The sequence below is a fragment of the Ursus maritimus genome, unplaced genomic scaffold (genome assembly GCF_017311325.1).
Source record: "Ursus maritimus isolate PB19 unplaced genomic scaffold, ASM1731132v1 scaffold_34, whole genome shotgun sequence".
Lineage (NCBI taxonomy): Eukaryota > Metazoa > Chordata > Mammalia > Carnivora > Ursidae > Ursus > Ursus maritimus.
This window is the reverse complement of record NW_024426008.1, coordinates 21,752,247-21,772,884: the sequence shown is the minus strand read 5'-3', so window position 1 is coordinate 21,772,884 and position 20,638 is coordinate 21,752,247. Positions and strand designations below refer to the sequence as shown.

At 37.3% G+C, this 20,638-nt stretch overlaps 1 protein-coding gene across 6 annotated transcripts in view; it reads left to right on the top strand.

Annotated features, from left to right (window-relative positions):
- The window catches only part of RFX3 (regulatory factor X3), a 285,719-nt gene that overhangs the window by 188,819 nt on the left and 76,262 nt on the right, over window positions 1-20,638 (top strand). For 5 of the 6 annotated variants that reach the window (XM_040620294.1, XM_040620295.1, XM_040620296.1 and 2 more), the window contains one exon: window positions 15,772-15,846. The exons of the other annotated variant lie outside the window; for it this stretch is intronic. In XM_040620294.1, coding sequence (XP_040476228.1) covers window positions 15,772-15,846 — 75 coding nt within the window. The remainder of the gene's footprint in view (window positions 1-15,771; window positions 15,847-20,638) is intronic. 6 annotated transcript variants of the gene reach the window in all.

The following is a 20,638-nucleotide window of genomic DNA, read 5'->3' as shown; positions in this document are numbered from 1 at the left end:
TACATCTGCTAGTATTTATTGCATTATCTTGCATTGTTACCAAAATTTGTATTAGATTTAGACCTCCCCTCTCAATAGTGCAAAAGACCTTCATCTCCTTCATTCACAATGAAGTGGTGATTCTGTGTACAATTTCACATCTGTTAATCTAGTAAAGTCAACAAAGTTTAAGTGCCGTGCAACCTATTTATGATTTTCTACCATTCTCCTTTTGCCAAATGTTAGAAAATTTGTAGCTTCTGGTTGTTTAGACTCCTAGAGCTCAAGATTTTTTGGGTAGGTATCATGTCATTAAAGGGAATTTGCTTATTTTCATGTATCGTTTTCATTCTCTGTAGAACCATATGAGCACCATCTTGAGCAACTTGTTGGTCAAGACTCAAGCTGTTTCTTTCAAACATTGAGCCAGGCTGTGCCATGGAAGTTCATTTCTCTGGCTGTTCTTTAGTGTTCAGCCTCTCACCTATAGCATGCTTAACGCGACAGACCGGGTAGCGAAGCCTATACTGTGGCCAGAATTCCTACCTGGGAAATAGTCAGTTGGGCTATTGCTTGAGAGGCTTTAATAAGCGGAATGTATAGTCAGTTAATTCAGTTGATGTGAAACTGAAAACTAGTTAAGTTTTGAGCTCTTGGGAACAACACAGAACTTTACTCAGTTCATGGGCAGCCAGGTTTCCTGCTCTGGTTCTCAGTATAATTGCCTTGACTCTCTCTTACATTTGACCTCAGTCTATACAGAAATGCTTCTGTCTAAATTTAGTAGGACTAACTTCTGGCTCAAAGAAGAGTGTATTCCAATGTTCAAACCCAGTTCCCAAGATATGCCAATAGAAACAAAAAGATAATTTCAAATTGAAACCATTACTAAGAAAGATAAATAGCACTTGAAATATTTTCTTACCTAGTCTAATATTCAGTGTACAACCATCTTTCTTATACTAGAAGGATCTCTGAGTGATTAATGTGGAATTTGCATTTGAGCATATGATTTCCTTTAGTTTTATAAGTTTAAATGACAAAACATTTTACATAACGTGTTTTAGTGTTTGATCTTTGCATTGTAAAAGTTTTCAGATTTCAAGTTACATAGAAATATCAGAATTTTCTGAAAGATTATGGTGGTAACATATACAATTTTATTTTATGAATATATATTGTGGTATAAACTATTGATATTCAGATATGGTCAAAATACTGTTTCTCCTTTTACTTACTGTATTTTTTTATTTGGTCAGTGGAGTCCATATGTATAAGTTATGTGTATATATATATACACACACACACATATATGTATCTATATATATGTTTTTACTTATATAAATATGTATATACACACATTAATAGGCATTTCCTGCTGATAGTATTAAATAAGTTTCAAAAAGATTATTTTTAATGGAACATCATTGGACGTGAGTTCAGCTAAGTTACTACTTGAATAAATGTTTTATGTTTTATTAAATTAATAATGCTAGGGATCTATTTATTGTTAACATTTCAGTGGCACATGGATATTGATGTGGAGGAGTTAGCCCCAGTCACAACTCTGAACCATCATACTTTGATCTTTCTCCTAACTGCATCACCATGATGTCTCCTTGCGTGTCTTTATTCTTTTAAAACTCTTACATTCCTGGAGCACCTGGCTGGCTCAGTCGGTTAAACGTCTGCCTTCAGCTCAGGTCATGATCTTAGGGTCCTGGGATGGAGCCCCGTGTTGGGCTCCCTGCTCAGTGGAGAGGCTGCTTCTCCCTCTGCCCCCACCTCAAATAAATAAATAAAAAATCTTTAAAAAAAAAAAAGAAACCTCTTATTTTTCTTCATTATTGTTCTGTACAACCACATCATTTGTAGAATTTTAGAATTTTGGAACCTGAACCCAATTTGCATTTGAGGGTCAAAACCTTGTGATTGTCGTTAGTGATATTTTTGTGCTCATCACAACATAGTTTACTTTATACCAGACTTTATAATAATTAGCAATTTAAGAAGCTTTATTTACTCACTTCTCCATAAAATAACATTTGTATTCTTATAATTAGATGGTTATTTATGGAATTTTTTTTTCTTCTTGTTAACTAAATAAGATTACATTAATCGTTTTTTTAGACTGTGATAGGAAAGCTAATTTTTATACCTTTCTATATATACATTTAGTAATTATATATGTTAAACGGCTCTTGCTAAAAGTAGATCCCACCAAGAGGCACAAGGAAAATGTGTTGAAACTAATATTGTTCATATCTCTCCCTCTTTTGATTAATGTAAAATACCATAATTTCTTTCAGTTACCTGGAAGAAAATTCGAATGTCCTTCTGCTGCTTTAGAAGTCAGAGTCTGGCCTAGCTGATATAATTTAGAAAGTTAAGATTTGTTTAAGAGTTAGAGGTGCTTTTATTTCTTTATTCTTGGGTTTACGTGTTTATGGATTCAGTGTAAGGGCATTTCTTTTTTTTGGAAAGATGAACAGATGGGGAGTCTGGCTGCCTCAGTCGGTAGAACGTACACTCTTGATGCTGGGGTTATAACTTCGAGCCCCACGTTGGGTGTAGAGATTATTTAAGAAAAAAAAGATAGATGAATGAATGTGTTTAGTGCCTCCAGAAAATGCTTTTGCCCGTCTTATTCCTTTGCTGGAGTGGTAACCAGTGGCCCTTTATTCTATTTTTATTAATTTGTGTCTATGCATTAGTTACACATTCTTAAGTAGCACAAGTGAAAAGATCTAGGAGAGTGCATGATGCAGTGTCTTCTGACCCTGTTCCTCAGCCTTCCCTTAGAGGCAACCATGTGTCAAGTTCTCTGAGTATCGTGCTAGAGATACTCTGTGAATATACTAGCAGAATGTCTCTCTCTGTCTACTGCTCATTACATTTTAAAAAATACAAATAGTAACTAAACAATATTGCATCTCGGTTTTTTTGTTTTGGTTTGGTTTTTGGTTTTTGTGGGTTTTTTTTTCACCTAACAGTGTACCTCAGAGATTCTTTTTCACGTCAGTCCTGGAAGGGCTTCCTCATATTTATAGGAAATGACTGTTACAGAAAGTGGCGAACTACCGGTCTCTCTTACCAAAGGAAGAAAAAGAAACAGTTAAAATAATGTTGAATTACGGGTTATGACTATCTAGAGGTAGAAAAGCAAAATAGTCACGTGAGATGAAAATTTCTGTTTCATTATCATATATAAAGATATGTTTGGAAGAAAATCTTTTAAAGGTGTGCATAAATTATGCATAAATCAATTATTTTGTATATTATATTTCATATATTACAGAAATAATCATTTCTATTTTAAATAATTTTCTTAGTCTCCAATTAGTCTCAGTGACAAAAATAAAAACAGAAACCAAAACACTTCTCCACTGATTTTGGCAGAAGCGTGTATGTCCGTTATGATCTTAGCATTTTCTGTTTTCCTGTGCCCCGTTTTCTCTAGGCCAACTTGAGCCCTCACATGAATCTCCTCAGAGAGAGTACCATGAATCTTCTGCTTCCTGTACTAAATCCTAAATTGACTGAAGGTTCTGGGACCTCATTCTCCAAGCACTTAATAAAATGGGACTTTGAGTGACTGGTGGTCTCCATCGCTTCATCTGTATTCCATTCAGCCGTCAGTCAGTTCCACTCTGCTCCAGGCTTGAAGCCGATAAGATCTAGAGGCAGTAATTTTACGGTTAAGGCTGTAAGACATTCCACTCCTAGAAATCTTGATAAACTAGAAAGTTAAGACAAACAGAATGACAGGGGCCTTCAGCCTCTCCTGAGCATAACTGTTGGGTTCCCCTGAATTTCTAAAGTCAAGTATAATGAGTTATTTTAATTTTTAGCCATTTCCTAGTGAAACAGGATTTCAGAACACAGGGGTGTTGTAAACATGCCGAAAAGGGCTAGATTCTATTTCCCATGAAATCTAGATTAGGAAGGTTTCATGATGTTTGTAAATTGTACTCAATGAATATGGAAATAAGCTACCTTCCAGGTGACCTCTTGTATAACTCTTGCTTTATCCTTGTATTTATAAGTCACATTTCCAATTAATTTACTAGTTTGGAGCTACTCTAGATTTTGAAGGAGAAACAAATCACTTGTGTTTCACTCCTGGAGACCAGGTAATCCAGATAAAAGATGAAATGGATTGGTGACAAATTAAAATACACCGTAGTCTGTGCGTTGCATACGAGTCATTATTAGACCCATACAATTTTTTATTATGCTTTTATTTTAATTCCAGTATAGTTAAGCTACAGGGCTGTATTAGTTTCAGGTGTGCAATGCTGTGATTCGCCAAGCCCATACATCACAGGCGGTGCCCTCCTGCATCCCCATCACCGGTTTCCCCCATCCCTCCCCCCCACCTCTCCTCTGTTAACCATTGTCAGCTTGTTCTCTATAGTTATGAGTCTGTTTATTGGTTTGTTTCTCTCTTTTTCCTCTTTGCTCATTTGTTTAGTTTCTTCAATTCCATATATGAGTGGAATCATGTGGTATGTGTCTTTCTGTCTGACTTACTTCGCTTAGTATTATGCTCTGTCACTCTGTGTTGTTGCAAATGGCAAGATTTCATTCCTTTTTGTCGCTGAGTAATATTCCGTGCTATATATATACCACACCTTTCTAATCCATTCATCCATCAAAGGACACTTGGGCTGCTTTCATTATCTTGGCTATTGTAAATAATGCTGCAATAAACAGACGTGCATGTATCCCTTTGAATTAGTTCAGTTTAGGGTTTTGGGGGTTTTTTGTTTTGTTTTGTTTTGTTTTGTTTTTTTTGTATATTTGGGGTAAATACGCAGTATTGTGACTACTGCATCATAGGATGGTTAGGCCCGTAACATTTTAATACTGACTGTTCCACTGGCCCATGCCTTCTCGTTTAATGAAGGAAAACACAACACAATGCCTATGACCAACTACCAGTTTTCAAATGAGAGAAAATCTCTCCGTGTTCCCATGTTTATCAGTTCATCCTCCAAAAGCATGTGGTTTGATTACCACCTCCTCAGCATGCATAACTACAGTTGTGTTTATTGGCCACAGAATTATCTGATTTCTTTTAAAACCTAGCTATTGTGTTCGATTATAACTATTGGTACCCATAAATTTCACTGGCTAGGACTTTGGTAATCTAACTGTGGAACGTAAGAAATAATTTTGCACGTGTATTTTAAGTTTATTACTTAATAAGTTTTAGTGCCTTTTCCATCGACCTTGTAGGAAAGGAAGATGTGAGGTTTTTAATCATGCTTTGAAAATTACAAGAAAAGTGTAGTTAGATAAGAAAAAGAAAAATATGAAAATAGAAAGGAGATAAAGAGGTCAGCATTGCAGACGATATGATTGTATACCTGATAAAGTCCATAAGCATCAAATGAAAAACTATAACAAATAAGAGAACTTAGTAAAATTAATATTCAATTAAATCAGTAGCTTTTCTAGGTATAAACCATAATAGTTAGAAAATATTATGGAAGCAAAGATCTCATCTATTATAAATTTAAAATATACCATGTAGTAAAGTAACAATATTATGTGCAAGATCCAGCTGCTAAATAAAACTTTAAAGTTTCCTAAGGGACACAAAAAGAAGTTTGCATAATGGAAAAACAAGTTTCAGTATCAAACATTTTGAATCTTCTTAAATTAACTTTAATATTTCAATATGAACCCAATCAAAATACCGATAGATTTTGTTCTTTTTATAAAAAAGCCTGTTTATATAAATAAACATGCAAGAATAGTGAAGGCAATTTTGTAAAAAGAGAAATAATGGAGAGTGGAGTGGGATGTTAACAGCCCTACGATTTGATTTCAAACATATTATAAAGTTACAATAATTCAAACAATTGTTGGCACATGAATGGATCCGTATGGACCAGTGGTGGACTAAAGACCATAAGCAGGCCTAATGAGTGTAGGAGTATAGTGTATGGTAAAGGTAGTATTGTCTGTCAGTGGAGAAATGGTGGATTATTAATAAATGATGCTTGGAACAACTGGATAACTATTCAGAAAAGAAAAGTAGATTGGTTCCATCCATTAACTCCTGATACAAAAATTCATTGCACTTGGATGGAAAAATGCATTTTATCATTATCTTTCATAGTGATGAAGCATGATGTAAAATCCAGAAGCTACCAAGAATGTCTCAAAAATCAGCTACATACAGGGGAAGCATCCCCTGTGACAAAAGCCACAGTAAATAAAGGCAACAGTGAAACAACCTGGCGTAAAGCTTTGAGACATTGTATCTGAAGAACTAACTTGTTTAATGTATAGACCACTCTTATAAATCCATGAGAAAAACAGAAAAAGACCCAAAAATGGTGAAAGTATATGAGTGAGCAGCCCCCTGAAAAGGAAATGAAAAATAAACCACAAAGAGAGACTGTTGTTCATCTCTCACACAGGTGAAGCTGGAGAAGTCAGTCAGCCTTGCCAAGGGTGTAAAGAAACCAGCCCTCTGGCTCACTGTTAAGAGGAATCTAAATTGGCACAGACAGGATTGGAGAGTGCTACGGGAATTTTTATAAAAATTGAAAATACACATATCCTTCGACCCTGGGAGTGTACTTCTAGTAATTTATCCTGCTGATGATACACTTACAAATGTGAGGTGCTGTGTGAACAGCCATATTCACTGTAGAGTTAAATAACAGGAAAATTGGGGAAAGGCTAACTGTCCATCAGCAGGGAAATAGTTAAATAAATTTTGGTGCATTTGTTCATTCAGTGGAATTCTAGACAGCCAGTCAAGAATGAGGCAGCGTGTGTATGTACACATGTATACATAGAGGAGACATACATAGATAGAGATCGAGAGAGATGGAAAGATCTCCATATTGTTAAGTGAAAAAGCAAGAGGTAGTGTGTGTGTGCTTAAATAGAAACATGCATTTGCATATGCTTATATAAGCACAAAGATCCCTAGAAGAATGCTTGAAGAAAAAAAATGTGGGGACATGTGAATACATTATTTATTTGAAAAAAAGGGGATTTATTATTTCCAGAAATCTCAAGCAAGCCCTTGATGATTATAAAGTGTATCTACCTGGTCACGTCCCCTGAATGCATGCAGCCGATACACCCCTTTCTTTACGAGCCCGGTATAAAGACTGTCAATGAGGTGTCACAGTTCGAATGAAATCTTGTACCTGGAAGAAGTCCTCCTTTATTAGACTGCGGGAAGTTCAGAGAACAGAAACTGGCATTAAGTTTAGTAAAGATCTTTGGATCTACTCTTATACAGTATTTTGGAGCGAAAGTGAATGTTTTGTGTTTGTATTCGTGTACTTGGAGTCTGGACTATTTAATCACTCACGCACTCAGACCTATATTGAGCCATCAGTGTGGACCAGGCACGTGCTTCTAGGAGTATAAGGGTTTACAATGTGGGTACCGGAGCCAGTTCTGGCCTACCAGAAAGCTGCCTGATCCTGGAAGGCAAAAAACGAAATCCACAAATAGCCTCCAGATTTCTTTAAAGTGGTTACTTTCACTTTTGTCTCTTACCACATTATTTTTTAAATCACAAATGTTAATGTGTTATACATTGATTAATTTTAGATTCTCCAAAATTTTGTTTATCTTCTGGTTATGTTGCTGAGATAAATTGCAAAATTGCTTAAAGGTAGGGTCGGACTGGGTAGGAAGAGAGGGAAAGAGAAGCAAAAATCTAATTAATACTTAGACTTCAAAATTGTTCTCTAAGAAGAGTTACCTCACACCATGGTAGGAACGAATGCCCACTGAAGGAGTAATTGCAGTCTGACCCTGACAAAGAAGAGAACTTTGAGACTATTTTACTGCAGTGTTCCTCCAACTTGAATGTGCCTTCTCTGAGGCATTGATTAAATACATCCCTGAAGCCCTCCCCCCGCGGCTTTTGTTTTTTTTTTGTTTTTTTTTTTTTAGATTTTTTTATTTATTTATTTGACAGAGAGACAGCCAGCCAGATAGGGAACACAAGCAGGGGGAGTGGGAGAGGAAGAAGCGGGCTCCCAGCGGAGGAGCCCGATGTGGGACTCGATCCCGGCACGCCGGGATCACGCCCTGAGCCGAAGGCAGACGCTTAACGACTGCGCTACCCAGGCGCCCCCCCCCCCACCCGGGGCTTTTGATTCAGTGTGGGGAAGGGTCCAAGATTTGCATTCCTTACACGTGCCCAGGTGACTCCCGTAATGCTGATCCACGACCACACTTGGAGAAATCCTGCTTTAGTGATTATGCAGACTAAATACGAAGTGAACATGTGCTTCGTACTCAGAATAATCTGTGAAAGGCAGATTTGAAATCTTATACATTCGAAAATGTAAACTTGGCCTTAAATCCTATCACTTAATTCTAACCCAGCAGGTTCCCGAAGGGTAATTCTAGCCCTGAGTGCTTATGGAATAGATGTGTCAGAAAATAGTTTCATTGTCACGCACTGATAATGCCAGTCTTTTGGGTCCCGGTGAGGGCGGAGGGATGTGGGCTGTACAGAGTGATCAGAGAAACCAAACCAGCAGTCTTGGTTTCAATCCACCAACTTAAGTCAAATGTTCTCAGAACACATTCAATTTATGCAAGTTTTTTTATCCAAATGTGTTTTTTTTTTCCCTCATAAATATTTCAGAATAGCTTCAGGTGGTACAAAACTGCCAAAACTTCATGTTGAAAGCATAACAATTTAAATTTTTTCTCTAGATGTCATAAAATTATGTGAATGGAGAAGATTTTATATAGTTAGACATTTGCAAGACCTAAAACTTCTTTGCTCTGAATGCTTAGGCACGTAAGATTAAGATTTCATCGTTAGCTACTTTCTGGTTCAAGAGGAGACAGAAACCAAAGCTGTCTAGGAGTGTCATCTGGACATTTTTAATTTTTTTTTTTTTTAAAGAATTAAAGGAACAACATGTCCTGACTCTGTCAGTGTTAAGCTTCTTTTCAGCATCGCTGTGTGTAATGGATTTACGTGTTGATTTCTGTATCATCTGAACGTACAAAAAGAGCACTATCATATTCAGAGTCTTAGCTTCGGCGGGAGTGTTACCATCTGCACTGTCAGACCTCCTGGGCCCAAGAGACATCTCTCAGTAGAGTCTTAGAAGAAGGGATCCAGGGACCTGCAGGGAACGGACTTAACTTCTGAGTGCAGAGTATTCAAAGTTTTAGGGTCACAACCCACAATAAGAAATACCTTTACATTGTGGCCCTGTGCTCACACACACACACACACACACACACACGCATAAGTACACATCTAGATATACACAGATAGAGGATTATGTATATACGTGTGTCATTCATATCAGGTGTCTGAAACCGGAGTTCCGCAGGATGGTATTTACGCATACGCTGTACAGGGACATCTGATTATTTTCTACTCTAGTTGATTTCACTGATTTTCTAAAAATGCCGATCAGGACCCACATAATGGATGTCATAACCCACTACTGGGTTGCACCTTCCATTCTGAAAAGCACAGCTTTGGGCAAATTGAAGAGGAGAGCGGAGCCTTAGCTTTGTTTTGTGTTCTTGTTTATTGTTTTTCTGCATCTCTAACAAGTGTCTAGAGCCACACGTTGAAAAACCCTGTGTTGGAGCAGTTACAGAGACTGCAGGTCTCTATCCAAAGTGCAGGTGTTCTTCCCTCTGATGTTCCTGGTTGGAGGGCTTCCTGTAGGAAATCCCACCCACCCACCCCGCCCGTGCTGTCATTTATACACCAGGAGGCTGTCGTTTCTAGCAGGGTAAGTGTGGTGGCCATGTGTTGATGTCGGTCATCACAGATACCTTTTCTGAACAAAAGCCACCAAGTAGAAACATTTCTGCCTTACTTGATCTCAAATGCAAACAAAATGTGAAGTCTTAAGAGTTCACGGGAGCAATTACCCCAAAGGAAATTTCCAGTCTTAAGTGTATTCTCTTGATTGGATTTCTCTAAAGAATTTACCATTCTTTCACAAAGAAAAAAAATGCTGTGTTAATTGGTGAGATTAATACAGTAACCAGTATGAACAAGAAAATATAATTAGTATACATTAAAGATAACTATTTTATGATGATTAAAATGTGACTATCCACTTAAAACATTTTGTTGCCTTTAACTTGATCACTTTGAAATCATTTTCAAGTAATACTTATCAATCATATGTAGACCATTTCCTATTAGAAAGTGATTTTCTTGTTTATTGACAGTAAACCATTTTAGCAAATCTTAATTTTGCAAGCCGGTCCCCAGAAGAGAGTTTCATTTGATGTATTTGATATTTTGATTTGAAATATTCCATGATTTATATTTATGTTGTATTTGCATAAAATGAAAATGATATTGAACTTCGAGAGATAAATCTTGTATTCCAGTCTCATGTTTAATACCTGTGTAATCTGAAGAAAATCCCTCAATCCCAGAGAGCCTCAGTTTTCTAATCTGTGAAAAGGAGATAATATTGCTTGCCTTTCCGACTTCACAAAGTTGCTGTGAAGATCACAAGAGAATTAATATAAAAAAAGGCTTTATAAACCATAAAGCACTATAATATTACTTCTATTTTTAAATCACATTCTTTAACAGTTCGAACGGAAGGAAATAGTTTCTACCAAGAGACCAATTTTAATTATAGTGGTAGTTGAATATATCAATCTTGACCTTTAGTCTTTAAAATAGATTAAAAAGCCATTTCAGAGTCAAGAGAATATGCCTTGACCTATAAAGACAATGAATAAGGTGATATAATTATTCTTTTTCCTTCTGTCTTATTAGCATGTAATGGAATGACTGGTTGATACTTACATTAAGAGAGAGCCCTAATTGTCCACAATGCAATACTCTATTTGAGTCATTGTATAGGCATACATAAATGGATATAGAAATCACATGTCCAAGGGGGCCTCTCTTTTACCCCGTGTAACTCATGCAAAAGACTCTGCACCTCTTCACATTTCCCTGCATTTCAAACTGCAGTTTACCTTTTTGACATTGTCCAGTGCTCCTAAATGAACCCTGTGCTCCAGCCAGCCTTGATTACTTGTACTGCAGTACCTGGGAGCGGTAGAGATTTTACTGGCGATTTTGTAGAGGAAAAAGCTGAGGCTTTAGCATCACCCTCTCCAGAACACAGTCACTCAAAGCCTCTTTGTACTTCCCTGTTCTCCCCAGTCTGCCCGGGGTGAGGTGAATGCTGACCTCCATCTTCCCAGATCCCCACCTCCTGTAAACCTCCCAACCCTCCAGCAGGGCACCTAAGCCTGAGAGCAACTCTGCAAAATGAGGGGTCAACTTATAATAATAAGAGGGCCATCCGTAATGTTAGGGGAACCATAAATACCAATTGTAAATAATAATGGGAAAATTATAAATAATGGGGAAAATGGGTTTTTCTTATTAGATTTTTGTCTTTAAAAGTATTTGCTGCCTTAGAAGGAGTACAGTATCGATCCCTTCTTTGAGCTTGGGAGAAGAGGATACAAACAGATATTTGCTGCACATCAGACACCGCTGACCCCTCTTCTCCTCTTCCCATCCTCCTTTCCTAAGAGCTTGGGCGGGACTTTGCTCTGAAGTCCTTTTTGGGATACTGATTCTTGGTTGGATATTGTACAAGCCTCAGGGTAACCGTGGATGGTTGGAGACTCTCCACTTGTCCTTGGTTCCCACAAGGCAGCATTAGCGTCATAGTGACTGGAAAAGAGTTTGCAGCCCGGGTTTGAGGCCACATGTTTATCATACTGTGTATCCATCCCCCATCAGATCATAGGTACCCTGTCCCCTTCAAGGTCTTCTTAGTGGGTTTGCTCTCTTTTTGTAGGAGCTCCACTGAGTTTTATTTATTTTTTTCTCCTGGATATGAAATACAACACTTCCCTGGCCTCTTCTGAATTTCTGATCCTAATTCCTTAGAAATCAGGAAAGACTTCCTTCACTGGTTCAGTCTGCCAGAGATGTATATACTTGCTATATTCTCAAAAATAATAGGGGTTTCTTCTGCCTTACAGAGACCACGTTTTCTTTTTTTTCTCTTAAATCCATCATACACACACATGCACACACGCGCACACGCACACACACACACACACAGTCTGCCACACAAGCACTATGGTTTGCTTGTTGCCCTGTGGTTGTATTTTTATCACAGTTGTGATCATGTTACTTTCTGTACCAGAAGAGAAGTAGTTGGTATAGTCTCGAACTAGCACTCCAGACTTAGTATGGGGAGTCTTTTGCCCAAGTGAAGGAAACCCACTTATACCATTCCCTGGCTTGCGGTCTTTTGAGAACTCAGCGTTTATGTGGGGAAGCTAGGGACTACACCTGTATTCATTTTAATTCTCCAGTGACTGACTAACTGCTGACAAAATCCCAAACATTTTTTTTTTTTTTAATATAGCAGCCAGTGTCCTTTTCCTCTTTCTTCACCCAAATTAAGCTTCACTGACAGTCAAACTCCCAGGGGTCCCTGCTCTCTGGTGAAGTCTCATTTCTCTGAATCATGTTCATGGTCAGTGACTCTCTCAGCGAGGTGCTCCGCGCAGTCACCATTTTTCACGTGATGCTCTGTAGTACCTTGTCGTAGGACACACGGCAAAGAGGTCTTTGCATCTTCCTGCTACCGTGTGGGCAGAAAGAAGTCTGGCGTGCGACTGTAGGAAGTTCTCACTACCTGCGCGTTGACGCTTCGGACTCGGTCGGGCATCAGTCCGGGCTGCCTCTGAGCCTCGGAGGCCACACGCGATTCCCAGGGCTGGAGAACATCTCACTTACCTCTCTTGCTCTTCTGCGCCCGAGGCCTGCCACTCCTCGAGACTGCAGCAGCCTGTCTAAACACAGTGCAAAATCCTCTCCTCGCATTGCTGAAAATACGTCTGTGGTAGGATGGAAGCAGTTTCCTGTCTTCGGCAGAGAACCACCCCCAGAGTCGATTCCCATTCTCACGGGAGCCCTACGTTAAGCTGGTGAATCTGGAGGGTTTTAAAATCGTCCCTAGTACAGTGATGAGGATCTTTTTTTATCTTCCAGAAAAGAGTGATTTTTCTAGGAAGTCATGTGGCTAGAATGTCTGGAATGGACAGCCATTTCTTACCTGGTCTTTCACACGGGGAGTTCGTTGGAGTCCCTCACCCCAGTAATCCCACTTAATGCTCTGAGAGCCTCTCTCTCCAGGCCAGACGTCTCATGTTGGGTGCAGCATCCCACCATTTGGTCTCAGAAGAGTTGCCATAGCTTCTTATCTGATTATGAAGCAATAGTCCGGGGTCACCTGAACCAGCCTAAACTCCCAAGCACCACGTATCCTAGCAGGAGATAATCGCAGAGACGATGTAGACACTCCTGGTGACTCAGTTGCAGGGTGATTATTCAGTAAGAGATACAGCCGGGCACTGAACCTTAGTTCAGAGCATTGACTTCTCAAAAAAAAATCACCTCCTGTATAATCATCATCTAAAGCTTCACTGGTTTAAGGAAGAAATGGAAAATGTTTGTCTCCCATGCCCACTTTTTAATGATAAAGAACAGCAGCCACGAATCCTTTTAGTCATAAAGACATTAAAATTGCTGATTAATAACCACACACAGACCTGGGTTTCGCCCTCACTACTGCAATGACACCACTGGTCATTTTCACCTTTCATCTCGATGTGGGAAATCACGCTTTGCAGGTCATTTTATTTTTATTTAGTAGATTGAAATCGAACCTCGAATTCTCCACACTCAAACTTGAAAGAAAACGTGGGCATCGTAGCAAATCAGACTTTTTTTTTTTTTTTTAAGATTTTATTTATTTACTTGACAGAGAGACAGCCAATGAGAGAGGGAACACAAGCAGGGGGAGTGGGAGAGGAAGAAGCAGGCTCCCAGCAGAGGAGCCCGATGTGGGGCTCAATCCCAGAACGCCGGGATCACGCCCTGAGCCGAAGGCAGACGCTTAATGACTGTGCCACCCAGGCACCCCCTTTTTTTTTTTTAAAGAGCAAATCAGACTTTTGAGCGAATTCGTCATAGAAGTGATCTAAAGTCACGTGAGGGTGAGGCTTTGCAGCTTTTTTTTTTTCTTTTGATAGATGTGTTCTCTTTGAAAACAAGAACACTTACAGATGCCCTTTTAAGAGACGCACTACCGAGGTCCTTTATAGTTTTGAAGTTTAACATTTTAGTAAAAAAGCTTGCGTACTCATTATGCTTACATTGCTCTTTCTATAATGTGTCTTTTTTCACTAGTACGGTATTACCTTCTTTTCAGTTGATTTTCAAGTAGGATGGTAAACTACGTGACCATTCTACCTGGGAGGAAGAGTGTTTTAGAAGCCAGGTTACTTAATTTTGTGATCTAAAAGAAATTAACAGTGAAACAAATTGTATTACATCTTCTTATGAATTATTACAATCTCTATTTTAAGAATATTTTTTTCTATAATTCCTAGCCTAACATTTTTGTCAGTATTATATCTTGTTAACTCTAGGGAGGAAGAACCGGTAACTTGTGGAAATAACATAAAATAGAATTAAAGCTATTAAGTTCCCAAGTTGCTTGGAAGAAAATTGGATTTAATGCTGATATAATTGAGACTGAACATTCCGTGGATAAAGTTCCACCAGAAAGCAATTGGGAAGTTGGTGGGGGAAAAGAACTTTGCTTTGGACATTGGCATCCATGGTTTTTGTGTTGGTGGGGGGACACGGTATGTGAGCATTTCAAGGCATCGTTAGTTTCCATAGCCACTGTAAATGAGAAGTAAGTTAACTACATTTGAAAACACGAAGTATTCTTTATCGCTGCTTCTACTGATAGTTGATTTGATCACATGGTAGAAATAAAAGTAATGAAATCAATTTTCTCTCTTACATAATGTGATTTTTAAATTTAACTTTAGTTAATATTGTTAATGTAACCCAGTAACCAAACAGAGCGCGTTCAGAATCTGCTTTTACAGTACATGCCCTAGCCTAGGAGCCGAGAGAGAGACATCTTTCGATATAAGGTTACCAAGAGCGCACCCCATTTATTATTGGCACCTGCTACTTAATTAGGGTGCTGTGATTTCTCATGGTATGCGGAGATTACACGGTATAAAACTTTTCTGTGGTTGTCCTTTTCTTTGTTGACTCTGAATTATTTTCTCTTTTATGTTTCATTTCTGCTGTCATTTCTAATAGCGCTGCCTCACCACCACTTCCTAAAATATAACGCAGGGGCCATGATTACATCGTAGTGTTTGTTCATACTAATGACCATCCACTTCCAAATTTTAATACAGGGTTAAGAGAGGAATGGATAGAGTTAGTAGCTTTTGAACATTAATGAAGGGGTCCTTGTACATTTGCATTAAAATATTAATGCATGTTAAACACAAAATCTGCAGGGTAATTTTTCTTTCATGACGAAAGTAGAGCAGATATTAAATACTCTTTAGGTGGGAGACTATTTGGAAAGAGAGTGGTTACTATCCCACGCCTTGAACTCTGAAAGTCAAGACCATTTTCTCATGACTAGAAAGAATCCACCGGGGTTCCTGCTCCTCAGGCCTCCATTCTGGTCGTCATCACAGACTGTCCAAAAAAGAGGTGTACTTTTTGCGATCGGGCTTATCCTTAGCGTGCCTATTTTTATTTTATTCTCTGGGGGTGGGGCGGGAAGATGGGGGAAATACACATTGAGTTGAGAGCTGTTCATTAGCCACCATTGAAGAAGAAATTGAGCTTTAGAGAATCTATCAAAAATTCTCTGGTGAGCCTTTTATTACTATCTTGTCTTGAGCCCTTTTTTTAATGACATCTATTATCAGATTGAAATGGCGATTGAGACGCTGCAAAAGTCTGACGGTCTGTCCACTCACAGAAGCTCTCTCCTCAACAGCCATGTAAGTTGCCTCTTCTTCATGTAAACTAATCTCTTGCTTGTTCTGCATGTGTTGCTTGCTTCTAAATGCTTGTTTTATTTATTTACTTATTTATTTTGCTTCTTAACCTTCTTTTCTCAGCCCCCTATGATCTCTGTATCCCTTAATGGCTATTTTGTACAGTGGAATATCTAAAAAAAAAAAAAAAAAAAAAAAAAAAAAAAAAAAGGAGCCCCTGATATACTGCTTTACTAGGTTTTTGTGCTGTTTTGGTACAGATGTAACATTTCCAAGTTAATACCGAGCTGCCATTTACTTGTGAAAGTTAATTAATGGGGATTTTCAATATTTAAAGCTTTCTGGTTTGATATTAATTGACTCTGAAGCAAATGCCTGTGATCCGCATCTCTGTGTCTGAAGCAGGGAGACAGTCGTGTCTACTTGTATGACTGGTAGTATTTTCTTAAAGTGGGAAAAGATGATTAATACCAAATCCAATGGTAAACTGTCTGAAAATGATTTCTTTACCAGTAAGACTATATGAGGTGGGCAGGAAACAGCGACCTGCATGAGCTCAGTTCTTGAGACTTACAGAAAAATGAAACTGGGCCAAGAGAAGAAGTGAGACTCTTGATAAGCCATAAATTGCTAACAATTGAGGTTAAACAGGATCATTGTTACTATTTCTTGATGCTTTTAACTGTTATCAGATGCAGCCATCACAGTAACACTGGTAAGTCTGGGAAGAGCAATGACAGTTTTGTGAAAGTATAAACATTTTCAAATTTCAAAGTCAGGGGAACTGATGGAAATGCTGATTAAAAATTATTTTGTTGCCATGATTTCTGAATATATGGGAAAAAGTAAATAGAGCAATGACTTATATCTGTTTTAGACATATCTGCTAAATTAGTATCAGTGACAACACACTAAGAATTAAGAGTTTTCCCTCCCAACTGGCAATGTATTCTTAAACTGAGAGATAAGTTATTATGATTTTTAAATTCTTCCCCATATTTTGTGAGTAAAAATTCTAAAACTGAATCACCCAACTGAAAAGAAATATTGTTATTTTTTTAATAAATCTAAAACCTTTAGTTCACAGATAATGTTTTGCTGTGCTTTTTAAATAATTGACTTTTCAAAGATTTAAATTTTATATTCCAACATAAAACAACTTCCATGTGTTTTACACATTTGTTTTTAAACGAATGTTGTGTGTTCTTTCCTTTTCAAGGGAAAAGTATCATGGCAAAAAAAAACAGGTTAGCCAATTTGGAGAATACCTGCAATTCTGGTGAAAATTATAGGTTGTAAATTTCAAAATAATATATATTTTGGCCTTTCTTTTTGAAACAGTTTAAGGAATGTGATTTTTTTCCCCCTGTCTGAAAATTTGTATGCAATATGTCACTCTTTTACATGCTTCATCAGTATATCACTGCTGTGTTAGCATGAGTTTGTAGTTGTGTATAAAGGCTGGTTTAATGTACACTATTAGGGTGTATGTTTTTTGGGGGTGGGTAATGACTAACTGGTGTTCATATTTTGAAAATGGCAAGTAAAGATGTTGTTCGCTTTTAGTCAAAAATGTATAGGGAACGTAAGAGGAAAAAAAAAAAAAAACACCTGAAGTTTATAGTTACCTTTTTGAACTGTGAGACTTCTAAGAAATTGTGTTTTGTTATTCAATTCATATCTCATTTTCACTTGAATTATGCCGTTTAGTAAAATATGTGATATGTTTAATTTTAACTTGAATTACCTATATTTATTAGTATTCCATGAACAATAATGTAGGTATAAGAACTTTTTTAATATATTTTTGTTGGAAAATTTTCAGACATGTTGGGGTTTCTTTGAGATTATTATTCTCTTGCAAAACTCACGAAATAATATTTAATGTTAATGAACATGTGGCTTAAGCTATACCAACAACAAACAAATGTTTGTGACTCTGTGGCTTCCTATTTTTTATTACCTAGCACAGCACCTCCTCCATAGTGTTTTCTAATTACCAGAGACATTTCAGTATATAGAGTGGGCATGAATATTGTGACTGCGGTGATAATCTTTCTCTAGATGTCCTGATTCATTTTTATTACACCTCCGAGGTAGTTAAATTCATGTAAAGCACATTTACGGTCAAGTCCTTAGAAATACCAGTGATTCTCCAGGTGGTATAGGAACAGTAGAGGAAGGATCCATGGTGTCTCTGCTGACCAGTCAGTGTTCTCCCTGAACGCATAACAAGAATCCTGTTGTTTTTCTGTCCTTGGGAAGTTAACAGTGCTCCTCATCTTTGTTAGGTTAATCCAAATAACTGATAACCACCTGCTAAGGGCATTTTAAATTCTGTGCACTTAATTGGTGATGTTCCCTTGTAAAGAAAAATTTTAGCAGAAAAGTTTTTAAAAAATATATCCTTCATAAATGTCAGTAAACTGTAAGTTACCTTTGTCCCTCACTATACAGGACATAATAGAGATTAATTTGAGGTTTGTGGGATTATTTAAAGTGGACATGAATCCAACTTTACGATGTTACTTCCCTGACTTATCAGTTATTACAGAGGATCGATTTCATTAGGGAAAAAATTAGGAGACCTGATCAATAAGTTGTGTCCCGTATTTAGTAGTTTCAAAAGAGGCATCTTAATCATGATTTTTGAGCAGAAAGTCTATTGTCATTCTGTTTTGGAATATGGGATAAAACGGGTTTCCTATTTTCCCTTTCAACATTTGATTATTCAGAGTAATTTAGAAAATTCTTATTAGGGTCAAACCAAATAAATAATCTCCTTTCAGTAGAATCCAATATGATTGCTTTGTTTTTCACCTTTCCACACATTAGAAGATGGAGTGGGGTGGGGTGGGGTGTTGAATTTTGTGTCCCCTTTTCAGCATATCCTTAAGAGTACTTGGAACTGCTGCTCCGTTTTTATCATTATCTTGCTATCATCCTCCAGGTGGAAATGCATAGATACTCCTCAGTTTCGTACCCTATATAGTGCCCCATTCATAAACTGAGTACAGTTACACTGAGTGCCATGTTTTTTTTCTATTATTATCAATATTCACATAATGGCAATTATATCGGTAGTAACACCGTGGAGGCAACAGTGAATACATACTGACAAGTTAAAGTCCCAAGAGAGTAAGGATTTTATATGTTCTGTCCACTGATGCATCCCTGGTGCCTAGAACAGTACCTGGTACCTGATAGAGGTTTCCTAAATATTTGCTAAATGGATGAACATAGGAAAACAAGTAATAGAAGGGAACAGACCTTATCTTACCTTCAGTATTCTAAGTACCTTTGCCAATCATGTATACATTTATTTGGGGACTCATGCACGCATTGTTTTGTTATCAAGTATTCTTCCATAGGTTTGTCGATGAACGTTGTTGGCATAGAGGCCTTCTCTCTGCATACCATTTGAATAAAAGAGTATCTGATCACTCTATCATTGCCCCATGGGCAACTGTTAGTTTAAGAGTAGACAACTTTGTTTCTCTCCAAATAATCTTAATCCTTCAAACAAATAATAGCCAAGGGTGGTATCACTCATCTCCTTGTATTTTAGAATGGTACTTTCGATTTAGCTTTACAGAATTTACTCTATTAGTACAATAATTTTTATTTAAATATTTTTATTTCCAAATCTTTTGTATGTGAAGATGCAGTGGGGCTAAATGATGCAAATTGTCTGCCTAAAACAAACTAGGGTATCACTCAGACTTAAGTTTATTTTATACTCCTCAATTGTAATTAATATAAGTTGGCACTTAATGATTATTTTGTATCCAATGTGAGATATTTTAGATTGCAAATTCAAACACAGAAATATTCTTGAACTAATTGTTCCAATTTCCACATAAGGTTCTTGAACTTCTTGTGCATTTTTAAAAAATTCCTTCTAAAGTATATAAAAAACATTAGGCATTTATTTTTTATACTTTTTACAATCTAGCAAGTAGTTGTTTTATGATTTTTGCTGGTTTTGGCTACTGAAATATATTCAGCTCAAAGCAAACCCTTGTTTTATACTCACTTAACCTTGACTTTGCTGTATTGTAAATATAAGTTATGACAGAAATAAGACCTGTCAAAATGCGTATCATCGGTGAACTGAACTTAAAATGAATCCTAATGGATAATAATCCATCTGGGAAAAAAATGCCAAATGTTACATTTAGATGTTAATTGAGGAATGCAGTATGTATTTTTTTTTTAATTTGTCAATCAGTATTTCCCTTTGGGAAAAATAGGAACAGTTCATCTTCCTTAATCTACCCTGATTAATATAGATTAAATGCAAAGGTTGAAAGATGCAATTATCTTGGTTTCCACCCTTGCATGAATTTGTGTTAGTTCATTAGTAAAATAATCAAGTTTTAAAGATAAAGGTTAAAAGTTCCTAGGGTATTTTATGGGCTTTTAAAAACCATAAACGTAAACAAATATTTTATGCCATTTTATAAGAGTGAAAGAAATAGTAATAATTTAGTTCCAAATTGCTAAATGTTAAGGGTATCAAATTTTAGTGTCCAAAGGGATTTTATTAAAGACAAAACCCAAGGAAACTATATCTTATAACAGGCCCTGACTTCCCTTGGGCAGCACAAGAAGTGTATGCCTTTAGGTTACACTTAACAGCCAGGTTTCTCTTTCAACAAAATTAATCCTTTCTTATACTGTGTTTCAGACTCAGATACCTGAATTACAATTTCATCACTGTGTCAGAACTTGGAGGGGAAGTAACTGGCACGTAGAACGCACATGATAATCCCCCGCTGAATCTCAGGGTCTA